This window comes from Anabrus simplex, chromosome 1 (assembly GCF_040414725.1).
Source record: "Anabrus simplex isolate iqAnaSimp1 chromosome 1, ASM4041472v1, whole genome shotgun sequence".
In the NCBI taxonomy this organism is placed as follows: domain Eukaryota; kingdom Metazoa; phylum Arthropoda; class Insecta; order Orthoptera; family Tettigoniidae; genus Anabrus; species Anabrus simplex.
Window position 1 is genome coordinate 1,341,681,031 of NC_090265.1, and position 14,962 is coordinate 1,341,695,992.

The following is a 14,962-nucleotide window of genomic DNA, read 5'->3' on the forward strand; positions in this document are numbered from 1 at the left end:
GAAACGAGTTTACTTTAGTTAAGAAATATTCATGGTTGTTGCTATTAATATAGCAGGGGAGACCATTAAGTGATTGTTTAATATTCTTGTTACTCTGGCCAATATAGTCTACAAAATCCTTGGGGAGGAGGTTTAAAATATGATAAAAACAATCCAATCATAACTGTTTTACTCGCCAACGTACCTAAATAATAATAATAATAATAATAATAATAATAATAATAATAATAATAATAATAATAATAATAATAATAATAATAGTGGTATTGACTTTACGTCCCCACTAACTACTTTTACGATTTTCAGAGACGCCAAACAAACATATTATCCGTTAATAAAATAAAATAGAGGCAACAAACGTGTGAAATTAACCCTTTGGCACTCAGCCTATATGCAGGCGTTTGCTCTAAGACACTCAGACTAATTTTTGTGATTTTCCAAAGCAAATTACAAAAATTCAACACAAAGAGTTTAACACACATTAAAATAAAATTAATCACACTAATACAGGAAACTATGAGCATTTCAGAAATGAATATACCTTGGACGTATTGTTATTGGTTAAGCCCAAAAAAATTATTAAATTTCGAAAATAAATTTTAAAAATAAATTATTGTTTTCAGTGACAGAAAAATTAGACATTGTTGCGTCTTCCTTCTTTACTCTTAGACGTGAATGAAAGAACATTTAATTCCAGATAATTTGATATCAATATGATGTGTGTGCTGCAATTCACTCATGAAGCATTGCACAAAGTTATTCAGTGTACATGTAACGGTCATCGATGTCAGGGCCTTGCGGTCCGATGCGCGGTGAGCAGTTACGACCGTGTCACTTCCCACATGACTGAAATCACTTTCGGCAAAAGAAGGTCATTATTACTGTCCAAATCATCTGAAAATTCAAGGATATCGGCCTCATTCGGCCTTGAATATGGCCTAGCCATTACTGTAAAAAGATGACGCAAGCACGTGCAACAACGGAGTTATGAATAGGAGTAAAATTATAGTTTACAAAGTACATCGAACACACGATATACCAAAGAAACGAAATAAACTATAAACAAAACTCATAGCAAGATCAGCTTGTTGTTTTCATAAGCCAATCAAAACAGATCCACGCAATAACAACTTCAAATAACCACAACATAAACATTCAACGGTCAACAGATTTCACTTGTCGAAAATAAAAATATTTTGTAGGGCTGGTGGATATATCTGTTGAGTTAAACGCAAATTCAACGCTTTAATGTACCGTCACTGTTATGATTTAACAGCTACGCAAATGACCAAAATCCGTAAATAGGACAGAGCCGATATATCGGCGCCGTGAGCGTTTTCGCCATAACCTCTCGCGCCGATAGATTGGCGCGCTGAGTGCGAAAGGGTTAAACATTATGATAATAAAATGCATTACCGCCAAATCTGTAGATATCCATAATGCTACAAGCTATCCTGTTATTTATTTTTATTCTTTCCGCTGTGGAACTTCGACACTAGCCGGGCACTTAATAGCATATATAACCTAAACAATGCGGTCTCCCTCGTCTCAATTACAGCTGTTTAAGTAAATCCTGGTGTGATAAATGTAGAGAACAAGCAATAAAGAAATAAGAAATAAAGGTCTGGCTTTCAATAGCCACAGTTATCCAAAGAATGGTTCCTTCCAGTCACTGTGCATTACATTCAGAAGTACAACATAAGTTACTTATCAGCTGGTGGGTCGGGATGCTTTTTACAGCACAGCTTTATTCAGAATGGGTGGCATCTGCTACACATACACCAGCAGGGAATAACAGAGACCATCTCCAAAAACCATTTGCAAACAGATTCTCACTGTTCGGACTCTATAGTCAAGAACAAAACTATTTTTTAACCCCACAGCATGGCAGCCATGTAAAGAGCTTCCTACCCTGCGGCCGGATGAGATTTCAACTACTCACAAGTGAAATACATTGATTCACTTCAAGCGTTACTAGAAGTATAACAGTAACCCAATATTCACAAAATTTGGAATTCCTTATGATAGAACTATGTACATGCAGATAATTACATAACTGTTTCACATTTCCTTAGTAATTTAGTTTCATGTGATAGTGTTCGAAGCACTCTTCGAGACAAGAGACCCAGGTCACACTCCTGGCAGCAGCACACCGATGTCATCTTTTCGCCGTGTTTTGAACATATGATACGTCTCAGGTTTGGATTTCTCACTCTTGGGTGATAATTTCCTGGTAAAATATCTTTCCTGCAACCTTGGGACTGTATTATCTGAGGCTCGCCGGCCTTGAACATTTCGTTCCCCGCCTGAGCGAGCGTATTTCGTAAATAAACCTTCCATCAGCTGAACCCGATAAGATAACTGCACTGTCCCTGCGACTTGTCTGAATATTATTAGAGAATTCAGGAATCAGAATTCACTGTTGAAAACTTCCCTTTGACCTGTATAATTATCCATAGCCTCCCATGCGAAATTTCCAAGTACTGGTTCCTCCTCATCGTCACTCATTTACCACTGCATCCGCTACAGCCACATAATCTATTTCGTTATCACTGCTGCTAATACTGTCACTACTACTTCCGACTAAACTTTCATCTGAATCATACAATATTTCAAGCACGTTACTGTCAGTCAAACCATGGCTGGAGCTAGCCATTGAGGGCGGCGCGTCACACGAACTGATGAAGCTGCAGCAAGACTGAAAGCAGCAGGATGAAACTGAATGAGGGGAATAAAATTTATGATGAAAAAAACCAACTCAATACATATTTCAGGTAAAAAGTCTAAAAAGTCGAGATATCGCCTTTCAAACGAGATACATACCATGAACAACTGGTTCTCGTATCGTATGACAGAAAGCAGCACTAACTCATGTCTACACAGTGCACTCTTGGAGATTTACGAAAATATTACAAGCTGAGACAAAGACAAATATAATAAATAAACCGCACTCTTAATGGAAAATTAGAGCAAAGAACATCACGCAAAAAGACAAACTTCTCAGAATATTTCTTTATTTTATTCTGTGGGAAAGAATGAAGCAAGCAGACTTAAAAAAAAAAAAAAAAATAGATTAGTGCTCAGACTTGCTTGACAAATACTTATCCTTGCAAAAACAACTTCATTTTAACGGTTTTCAATTCTTATTTACAACACTGATAAACCCGAACATGTCTTCTTGGAAACAAAAGAATTTGCATATCCATAACTCGAAAACTCTTCGCGCTATAGCCGTAAATGCGAAACCATGTATGGGTCTATACCACGTATAGATGTCGGCGGCTACGGAAGAAACGAGGTTCTATGCCACGTATAGAGGTCGGCGCTGAGGGTTTAAGCTTCAAAAAGACAGGATCTCGAATACTCGCGATTGCCGTGAAGATGACGTCTTGGAATGATGAGACACCGGTAGCAGGGAAGTTAGCCGTACAAGACGACGATAATTCAAATGAAAGCAATGATCAGGTTTACTGCGTGGTAGATCTACTGCTTAAATAACAGACACAAATGACTGCCATTACCTTCTTTTGTATTAATATTGCATAATATGATACCCTTATCCCTTTTCTCTATGGGGTTGAGTATGAAGCGAGACGAATTTTCGTAGCAAATTATTGCCACGGCATGGCTTTCCAGACGTCACCCTCATCAAAGGTTACATTCATAAGTTTGTTAAAGAATAGTGTCAAACGTTAACATGTACAATTTATAGCCTAGAAGTCATGTGTTCACTGCACAAAATTTGAGGTTATCGCATCCTGGACACCCCCCTCCCCATACTTTTCATGGCTGTAAATGTGGGAAAAGGGGGCCTAATACACAAGTAAATAAAGTAACTGGCATTTCTGCATAAACATACATAAAAAAGAAAAGACTGAGTACTGTATTTGAAAATACATTCCTTCAAAATGGATTCTGATACAATACATCAATTAAAAATATTAGAATACTGTCAATCCATCACAGTTTTGCTACAACCAATAGAGCACAAACCTGCTTTTAATGTGTTGTTGTCCACCTTGCTTCCAATCTCCCTTGTGAACTCTGTGGCTTCTTTCTTTGGTACTGTGTAACTGTGAAAAAAATGAACATTGTTATAGTACTGAAAGTTTTCATGGACATATTTCACCCACAAATATGCAGACTTAATTTAATACAAGTTTAAGAAATTTCCAAAATTGATAGCAATGCAGAACAGATTATACAAACTACTGTACATAATACACAATATTCCTGAAGCATAATTTGAGAATCCCTATACATTCTCCTAAACAATCCCCTACTGCAGACGCATCACCCACTAAATCACAGAACATTAATACACAGGGGGACAAAAATCTCTCTCTCTCTCTGGTATTAAATCTGGATAGCTCCAATCTCAGTTCTGATCCCTTACTGGAAAATTCTGTGTAAACATGTAGTTTACTCCTGTCTGGGAAGGCCCAATTATGATTCATCTAAAATTTGATTTATTGAAGTAAATGTTCTGTAACCATCCCCTGGCAATGAGCACGAATAGTGACTATCATGCTATCGTCTTTGAAGAAAGTTGAACTGGGATCCATCATGTCTGAAATGTACCTCAGTAAGCAGAGCGCTGACTAAACAAGTGCAGGTCAGAGCGTGGAAATTAGACTTTTCACATAGATCTTCTTCCTTTATCCGTGGGGTCACTTTAAAAGTTCTTTTCAGTGTGGACCTCGAAGATCCTTTGCTAGCATGTGTTTTTCTTCATCCCCACCTAGTTCTACCGGCTCCCTTCAAAAAGTTGCAGGTCCTCCTTATTGGGTCTTCCCGTATATTTCTTCTCTCTTCACCAGATAATCCCAGGGTGGAGATTCTAATTCTTCCCAGCATCTCACATTCAAAGAGTATGTGTTTAGCTGATTATTCCGCATCATTGCATTTACTACATACATTGTCTCCCATTACTCCAATTCTATGCAGGTGCTTTTTAAGAAGGCAGTGTCCAGTCATCAATCCTACTATCAATTTATATTTTCTGTAAGTTCCAGCAGTTCCTTAGTATGCTGCTTGTTTGGGCTTTTTATTACTTCTTTCGCAAGCCTGCATCCTGGAGCATTTTTCCAGTTTTTCATTTGTTTCTTTTGTACCCATTCTCACCTATGTAGAGGCAGGCTTGTCTATAAGAGATCCCACATACTGGTTCTGGGTTCACAAAATGTGTTTCTGACCCTTTTCTTGCCAGTTTATCTGCTTTTCCATTACCTTCTATGCCTGCATGCCCAGGTACCCATATTATTTCAACAACGTTGCACTCAGAGCTTTACGAGGAGTGTATGACAATACTAAACAATTCTGGATGTAACCTGGACAGCTTCAAGTGCCTTAACGGCTGCTTGGCTATCTGTAAATATGAAAATGTTCTTATCTCTGTAGTTCATTTTCAGGTTTTCCTCAAGGCATGTAATGATGGCTATCACTCCAGCTTGAAAAACTGTAGTGTGCCTGCCTCATTCGGATTGATCTCTCAGGTCTTTCCCCGTTGATCCCTCCTCCCGTTCCCTTCTCAGTCCTAGAGCCATCTGTCCACCACACAATATCTTCCCTATCAGTTTTCCATCTGTTAATGTCCCAGTCTTTCTTTTTAGTTATCTAGGTTTCATATGGTTTCTCAAAGATATACTTTGGAATCATATAATCAGCTGGCATGTATAAAACTTACCCTGTTATTACTCTGTTAATTTTACAGTGACCAAGATTGGGCCTTGGAGCCTTCCAGCATCCATTTTGCTCTAATCGATATGAGTCTATAAAGTTACTTATTGAAAGGAGATCTAGTAGAGTGTTCATGGCTTCTGTAAGCATAGTTTTCATTGCCCCAGTTATGGCTATGCATGCCATTCTCTGAAGGCTATTTAGTTTGCTATTAACCTTTCCTTGACTTGCTTTCATCCACCAAACGATTCCAGCATAGGTCACCATCAGTGGTCTAATGATCACTGTGTATATCCACATCACCAATGCCAGCTTTAGACCCCATGTTGCCCCAACTGCCCTCTTGCATGCATACAATAGGTTCTTAGGCTGAGTTTTCTTCCTGTGTGTGGATTCCAGGTTAACTTTTTGTCTAATATTACATGTATGTGTAACACCTGTTCTTCCATATAGATTTCTTGCCCAAAGAGCTTCAGTGTTCTTGTCCCCTCTAATATCCTCCTCCTTGTGAAAGGGACTAGTGTTATCTTGCTCGAGTTGACCAAGTTGTTCTTCCAGACACCAGTTCTCCACAAGGTTCACACAGATCTTATTCATCAGGTGTAACAGATTTATTTCATGTCAAAAATATCTGAAAACTGCTTGCATGAAAGACACAACACTTCCGTGCGTGTAAGTTTTCCTTAAGCAGTAGTTATTTACAGAACTGCAATGTAGGCAACAAACACATATTAAGCCTGTAACTTATAATAGTAGAGAACAGAATACGTAACACTTTGCTTTTGCTTGAAGCAATATATTGTTGAAAACAATTAAAGAAATTATTTTATTGCAAAAATGTGGAGATATCCATACATCTCCAATTCATCACCGTACAGAACAAAGTAAGTCTACGGTACAAGGTTATAAATTAGGATGCATATCTAAAACACCAAGAAAATTACTCAAAAAACAAATTGTATTATCATAAATATCAATGAAAACCCTTCTACAGAAACACTTTTATAACACAGACTGGAAATAAAAAATGTATAACATGCAACATGAATTTTATATTGATCTATTATATTAATAGTTAGCTTTGCCAATTCAAAACCTAGTTGTACTTCCTCTTAAAACAAAAATAGCCACCACCACCACCATCAGTTCATCATTCACATGATTAACCGATACGTGTTTTGAAATTCTGATGTATTTTCCCTTGAAACATATGAATTTTGTGTGTATCTACCTTATGGTTTCTCTTTTTCAGTTCTTGTGTAATAGCTCTGCATCTGTGGTGCAGTCTAAATTGTAAAATAGAGCTTTAAGAGAAGTTTTGTCAGGTTGGCATAATGGGATTTCTCACTGGGCTCAGTGGCAGCAAATAAATGATAATTACTGTGAAACACCTGCCCTGCAACTGATAAGAGAACTTCAGACAGTAACATTAAGATCAGGTTTTTGTTATATCTCTACAATGGTGACAAATTTCTTCTGAACACTTTCAGCAAAGTGGCAGAATTACAAACCAACATCAGCTGAATAAAAAGAGACTATGTTTTTGTATTTTCCAAGGCTATAAGACCTTTCTCCTCTTCAGAATGCTGAGCAAACATATCCTTCAGACAGTCATGGCATTTAATTTTTTTCGCCACCTCATCGATGACATTTCCTACTATGTAATCAACAACTTTTTCTGAGTACGTGGTGAGTGACTCATAACATGTAGTACAGCAATCATGATCAGTAGAGGTGGTTTCTTGAGAAGGAACTGTAAGATTCTGAATAAGGGAAGCACATCACTTCTTGACGGTTTACAATTTGCAGTGGTCAATGGGTCAATCTATCCCTGTGAACATTTCCTGCATGCCGATCTGAATTGCTCTGCACTGGGATTATTTCCGTTTCCTCCCCTATAATATAAGGGCGAGAAGAGCAACTGGCCCTGACATAGCCTACTTTTAAGTAAATAACTAAGAGGAGCGTCATTTGCTCAGATATAGGTCCCTGCCAGTTCCTGTACATTTAACAGGTCAATAATAAATCAACATACTAGAATTCTCCTGTTTTACTTGAGAACGTCCTAAGTTTCAATCCCCTCTGGAATTAAGATAGATATGTGCATCAGTTATCTGATGGGATGTATGGATATCTCCATGTCTTTGCAATAAAATAATTGGTTTAATCATTTTCAACATTATATTGCTTCAAGCAAAAGCAAAATGTTACCTATTTTGTTTTCTAAGTTACAGGCTTAATGTGCTTGTTGCCTACATTGCAGTTCTGTAAGGAAACACCGCTTAAGGAAAACTTAGTGTTCAGATATTTTTGGCATGAACTCAACCTCCATTAAACCTGATGAATAAGATCTGTATGAACCTGGTGGAGAACTGGTGTCGGGAAGAACAACTCAGTCAACCCAAGCAAGATAACACTGGTCCCTTTCACAAGAAGCCCCGTAAAGGACTATCACACATAAGTTAAGGATGTCTGTTTCAACAGTTAACACCATAATCAACAAAGACCTGTAATTAGAAAAGCGACATAAGCACAGATATAGATGTGGATTCCCATAGGGAACCTGAAATATTTGTCCTGAACGAGCACATTTATAATACCAATATAAATTGTCCGTTATTGGACATTATAAATTTTCCAGGTAACTGATTCCATCTCTCTAACCCAAGAAAGCTCAACGAGGGCTATCCGGCTGGGGACAATTGAAAAAATTTGGCAACAGATGAAGAATTCGTGTACCTTAATGGTTGTAAAAAAGAATGCTCGATTTACTACCGCCCTAGAGAAAAAAAATCAAACAGTGTATAAAGAATGACAGGACCAAGGGGTTTAATGATCATCGCTGGATACTGCTACAATGGCAAGTTCAAAGACTTTAATATTAATATTACTCACCTAGACTCTCAGAGCGCACTGGCGATATGCGGAATATTGAACACTTTTGTGCATCGCCATGTTGTGGGCGCTTTAGCTTCGAATGCATGACTAGCATGTGGTAATGTTTACAGTCCCTTGCATGTTTTCGATTTGAATCATGCCTGTTAGTGAATTTGTTTTAGTATTAAATGTGACTGAGTGATAATATACTGTCAAATATTTTCAAGGAATGTTGAAGCTGATACATTACGGTAGTTAAATTGATTGGCAACATTAGGCCTACAGTTAGGCCTTACGTGTGAAATTGAAATATATTCATGAGGGTGAATTCGTGAGCAACCTTCATTTGTACAGGTTGCTATCAGAAGGGATTTATTTCTTTTCAAATGTGAGTAGAAATTGAACTGTTATAAAATAACTTTCAATTACCATAATCCAGAGCTAAAAAGGTTATATGGTGCTTCATTCAGAGAATGCATGAAATTTAGAATGTGAGCTTGCATCCGGGCATGATTATACCTCTCTTTCACAGCTCCTTTATACACTGACAGCCAAATTAATGGACGTTTTTAAAATATACCATGCTTTAATATGTTTAATGTGCTATATTTTTTAGTGTCTTATGATGTGGCATATATATTTTAATGTGTTTATGTACTCATGTCCATGCTCAATCAATAGGTTTTAGTTTATTCTAACCATCACCACTTTTAATCAGAGATATTTTAACGCAACATACTGCAATATATTTAACTTCCATTTTTCATTAGAGATCCGGATGCTCTTACGTAACAGCTTTGTAATTTTGTCTAATGACTAAATTTGTGTGCTAGCTGATGATGGCCAAGATAGGCCGAAACCGGTACTAGTGCAATAATTCATTCACAATAAATGTATTGATCGGTGGAACATTTTTCTTGTCTATTACAATGTCAATATTGTTCGGTGCCTACGAATTTATTATATTTGCCACATTTTTTTCGTCAACAGTCGGCATCACCAGTGTTCGCGGATTCTGTTTTCCCGTACTGCATGTTGCGTGATATTACGGCGTTCCTTAAAAGGCTGAACACATAAGAATTCCGATTTCATTCAACTTAGCAATCATGAAGCACACTGTAGACCCACCGAAGTGAGTTTAAGTGCAGAAAGCTATCCCTCCACATTCCGGAATGCGCATTCTATTATGACGCGGAGCGGATAAATTTCGAGTTGAAATTACTCTGTAACATACTATTGTTTTAAAATATAAAGTCAGTTTCGAATTAGAAGTCTGAATTTTGGTAATGGGGCTGACATTGTACTTCGAATTACGAATTATCCGTATTTCGAATTAAACAATTGAAATAACATGCTAAACTGTATCTCATGTTTCCAGGAACGAGAGCTTCTTCGAATTAGATGGGATTTTGAATTAACCGATTTCGAATTATCGAGGTTCTACTGTAGTTCTTTTTTAATGGCATTTGAAAAGGTATAAACTGTGAATCAAGATTAACTGCATGCAGTAACGGGCCTTAGAATATTCTGTAACGCGTCAAGGGTTAGTACTTCTGAATTTGGAATTGGCGGTTAATTCCAAATCACGTAATTCGAAGTCCGATTTTTGAGTCCCAACAACTTTGAATTAACGAGGTTTTACTGTAATCCGAGGTCGTTCACGCCTTATGCTTTGAATATGAATCTTGTCATACACTCAATTCCACCCTCAGAGAAGAATGGAAAAAGTATGCGAGTTTGCACAGTGTCTCCTGCCGCCCTACCATACTGTAATGGAAGACATCTACTTAATTCATTTCGTGGTACTCAATTTAAACGTTAACACATTTGAGTAATATTAATGAAATCTGGACTTAAACGTTACAAAATATTTTAAAATGGATTGATTTCTAGTTTTCTCGTATTTCAAACCACCAATGTAGGGTGCAAACATGTTTTGACTTTTAAAATGTTGTGTGATCTGATAATCTGAGCGAACTTAAAACTTAATAGGTATGTATTCACAAATGGTTGATAAGTGAATCAAGGACAATAGACTGAATAACTGCTAAACATGTATACTCAGATTTTCTTTTGGTAGTGGCTTTACGTCGCACTGATACAGATAGGTCTTATGGCGACTCAGACAATTAATATGAAAGTAAGAATTTAAAAAAATTAGTTAACAAATATATATCAAAGGAATTGCCATTTCGATTGATAACCTATTTTAAAATGGCCCTTTTCGGGTCATATTTTGTCATTTTACGTCATATTTCGTCACTTTTGAGGTCATATTTCGCTACTTTTGAGGTCATATTTGCTTGCTTATGTGGGATATTTTTAGGTCTTAAACATCCAAGCCCTAGTTATGTGGTTATAAGAAAACCGCAAAAACCAATGGGAGCACCAAAATGAGGCGTACTAGGCAAGATGAGCAGTGACGTAGTTTGCCATTGCTTTCCCCACTGAGCTAGAAAGTGCTACTGCACCACAACTAACCCCATGAGCAACACATTGCATAAAACTCAAAACGCACTAGTCATGCTCCGAATATCATTACTTAGCACCACCCATACCCAAGCAGCTTTCATATAGTCACAGTCAGGGGTGAGACTGGGACTTCGGTGGAAGCTACACTTTACTCTGGCCTGTACCAAGTGATGGATGCAAAATGACAGCAGGCAAATGAGATCATATATATTTTACAAAAACTAGCACCTAACTTGATATCTCATTCCTATGAGCAATTGAACTTTTATAGACATGTTTTTATATATGTCACTTATGTTAAGACAATGTATACTAAGTTTTGATCCGATGATTGACCCCATTCATGAGTCATTTGGCATGTTGTCGCTATATGACATTCCTTGTTGGATGTGGTAATGTTTGTATTGCATGATATATGTGATTGTGTGACCAGCTGATGATGACCTAGAAAGGTCGAAACCGTGAAACCGGTCCTAATTTTAATTTAATAATAATAAGTATTGATTAGGTGGAAGCCGCCTTCTCATTGCATTTGTGTACAATATCAATAAGAAATGAAACTTGTAGATTACGACAACCTGTAATTCTGTTAAAAACTATCCCTGCAATACCAACACACTGTGCAATTTCACATGCTTTAAACTGTATCACTTTGTGATTTACACGTTGCTGTTCTCTCTAGCTTCTATTAAGCAACCCCAGAACTCTAAAGTCCATTTTTTCGTATTTTCCTTTCTTCACACTATGAAAGGAATTATTGGGTTTTTTTTCCTGGTAGTGTCCCTCTAGTTACGCCAATAACAAATTACACAAGACTGTGATTCGTAATCACAACTCACTCCTCTTACTTCACTTTCTGCAGCATATTCAAACACATTCAACTTGAAAGATGTCATAAGACTTGTTTGCTTGCTAATTTTCACTCCTCTTTGTTTACTGGGCGCTTTTTAATTTCACGCTACACTCAGGATGCGGAGCTTGGAAGCTGAAGAGCAATGAGAAATCTAGGGTGAAAGGGGAGAGTCGCCAAGGCCAAAACCAATGTACCGGCGGTGTAGAAGTATGGGTTTGATCATTAACCGAAATGTTGCACTTGCTGCTCGGTCATTTCAAAGATTTTTGTGCACCCCATCCTCTCCACTCACTAAAACCTTTATTTCTTTTAATTTTTTCCCCAATTGTAGATGAAAATTAACAGACTAGTAAATACAGAACAGGATTTGTAGAATACCATTGCAATATCGTGACAATGTTTAGCTAACAAATATTTAACTCTTATCTTTTTAGCATTGTGTCAGGTTTACATTCTTAAAAGGAGAAAAAATGTCCTTTGGTGTTAGATAATATTCCTGTTCCAATACTTGTGTCTTAACTTCAAGAATATATTATAAGCTGTATTTGAATGACTGGAAATTCTTTTACGTTTTCCTGTTAACAGATCAACACTGAAAATCATTACTTAACCAATCATGCTAACAGAAAACAACAAAAATTGTAGTATACATACTATCTGCCATCCTTGAAGGATCGTACTAGGTATTCATCACGCACACGAATTCTTACAGTATCCTGTGCTGTTGGTGCAACAACTAATCCAGGAAACCAATTGTCCTTCTGCTTTTTCTTGTCACCAAGTTCTACACAAACTACTTTGCCAATGTCTGCTTCCTTTTCTTCCTTCTTCTTCCCTTTCTTTGGAATATCCTCTTCATCACTACTTTCCTCACTGTAAATACAAAATGTAACACAATAAAACCACACTGAATTACTGATATATAACGGTTTATTAAATGGCGTCAATGTAAGCTGAACTTACTGAGTTTGGCGGCTGCGCCGTCCCTTACGCCCACCAATAACAGGGTTACCAAAATGTTCAGGATGTGTGAGAGGTAGCTGATCCAATGTTTCACTCTCTGCAAAATGTCTCCCACTCTTCAAACATAGTGCAGTTCTGCGCAGAGTTGTAATATCACCATCGTCAAATACTAGAGGCAAAGAGAGACATTTTCAATAACATCAACAGTGTGATATCAGATCAAAAACCACTAAATAAAAATCTAGCCAGTTCGTATCTTTTCTAAAATTTACAAATTTGAATCAAAATTTTCCGATGTCCCTTTCAACCGATCTTTAAATCACTATGACCCAGTATTGGAATATTTAGAGCTACAATTCGGAGCACACAAACACAAGATTAGTGCTGCCATCCATATGCACGCAGTGTTTTTCTATGAAATGCAAAATGGAATTTTTTTAAGCCATAATGTCAATTTCCTTGCTGCACATTGGATTTGGTACCCAAAAATTCCAAAGCAATAATCAATCACATCTGTTACTATACAGTTTATTGCAAATTTAAGGAAAGCAACAATGTACCACTTAAATATCAGCTTTCTGTACTCTTAACATACTGTATTATATCAAACTATAAACAGCTTTCTATCTGCATTTCCAACTATGCATTTATATTGCAAGTTTGGATTCCAGAAGATACATTTATAATTTAACTAGTCTCTCTCCTTATTTATATTATGCTATTTGCTTTATGTCGCACTGACACAGATAGGTCTTATGGCGACGATGGGATAGGAAAGGCCTAGAAGTGGAAAGGAAACGGCCGTGGCCTTAAGGTATAGCCCCAGCATTTGCCTGGTGTGAAAATGAGAAATCACGGAAAACCATCCTCAGGGCTGCCAACAGTGGGATTCAAACCATCTCCCAGATGAGAGCTCACAGCTCACAGTATCAACTACAGGAATAGCTACATTTCCGAAAATTAAGTTCAGGAGGAGGGTGAAGAGAACGTTGGCAACAAAAGTGGAGAACACAGGTCCTAACGGTGGAAAACCGAAAGCCATGTTCGAAGGTCCACTGCTCCACTCTCCTAATAGCTTGCTGTAATTGTCGCTCTGTGACTGCCATATTACGCGAGCTATAGTGCAGAGCAAAATTGTCCACATATAGCGACGGTATGGCTGCTGAACCAGCAGCAGTAACAATACCGTTTATGGCAATCGTGAACAAAGTAACACTAAGAACCGATCCCTGTGAGACTCCATTTTCCTGAACATGCTATTGCGAACATGTCCTACCTACTCGGACACGGAATAGATGGAGGGACAAGAAATTTGCAATAAATACCTGCAAGTGACCTTGGAATCTCCACTGATGCAGGACTGAAAGGATACCATATCACCAGGTGGTGTCATACGCCTTTTCTAAGTCAAAGAAAACAGCTACCAAATGCTGTTTGCGGAGAAACGCATCCTGGATAGAGCTATCCAGGCGTACCAAGTGGTCAGTGGTCGAGCGAGCGGCTCTAAAACCACACTGGTACTCTGACAAGAGTCCTTGTTTCTCCAGACACCACACAAGTCAGCGATTTACCATCCTCTCAAATAGCTTACAAAGGCAGTTTGTAAGACAAATCAGTCTTTAACTTTCTGCATACCTAGGATCTTTGTCAGGCTTGAGGACAGGAATAACTATGCCCTCTCGCCACTGAGACGGAAAATTGCCCTCTATCCAGACTCGGTTGAACACACGGAGATATATTAGACAATCCTCACTAAGGTGTTTCAACATCTGGTCATGGATGTTGTCTGGTCCAGGAGACATGTCCCTGCAAAGCGATAAGGCACTGCGAAGTTCCCACTCCATAAAGGGCACATTATAGTCCTCTGAAGCTTGAGTGGCAAAACTGAGGTGATGATGTTCTGCCCCCTGCTTCAGAGCGAGGAAATCAGGATGGTAATTCTCGGAACCAGACACATCTGCAAAATGGCTAGCTAGATGGATAGCAATCGAGAGCGGTTCAGTGATTTCTCCTGAATGAGGCTGCGCTCTATTACTCTGAACATTTACCAAAAATTAAAGAAGTTAAGCATTAGATTCTAATAAATCAACATCTATTAAGTTGGCTCAGCAAACACTG

The 14,962-nt window shown here is 37.9% G+C and overlaps 1 protein-coding gene across 3 annotated transcripts in view; it reads right to left on the reverse strand.

The window, feature by feature from the left end:
- htk (hat-trick) overlaps positions 1 to 14,962 on the reverse strand; it is a 564,009-nt gene that overhangs the window by 451,619 nt on the left and 97,428 nt on the right. For all 3 annotated transcript variants that reach the window (XM_067137785.2, XM_067137784.2, XM_067137786.2), the window contains exons 6-8: positions 12,845 to 13,013; positions 12,536 to 12,754; positions 3,994 to 4,073 (exon numbers count right to left, since the gene is read on the reverse strand). In XM_067137785.2, the coding sequence (XP_066993886.2) occupies positions 3,994 to 4,073; positions 12,536 to 12,754; positions 12,845 to 13,013 (468 nt within the window). The remainder of the gene's footprint in view (positions 1 to 3,993; positions 4,074 to 12,535; positions 12,755 to 12,844; positions 13,014 to 14,962) is intronic.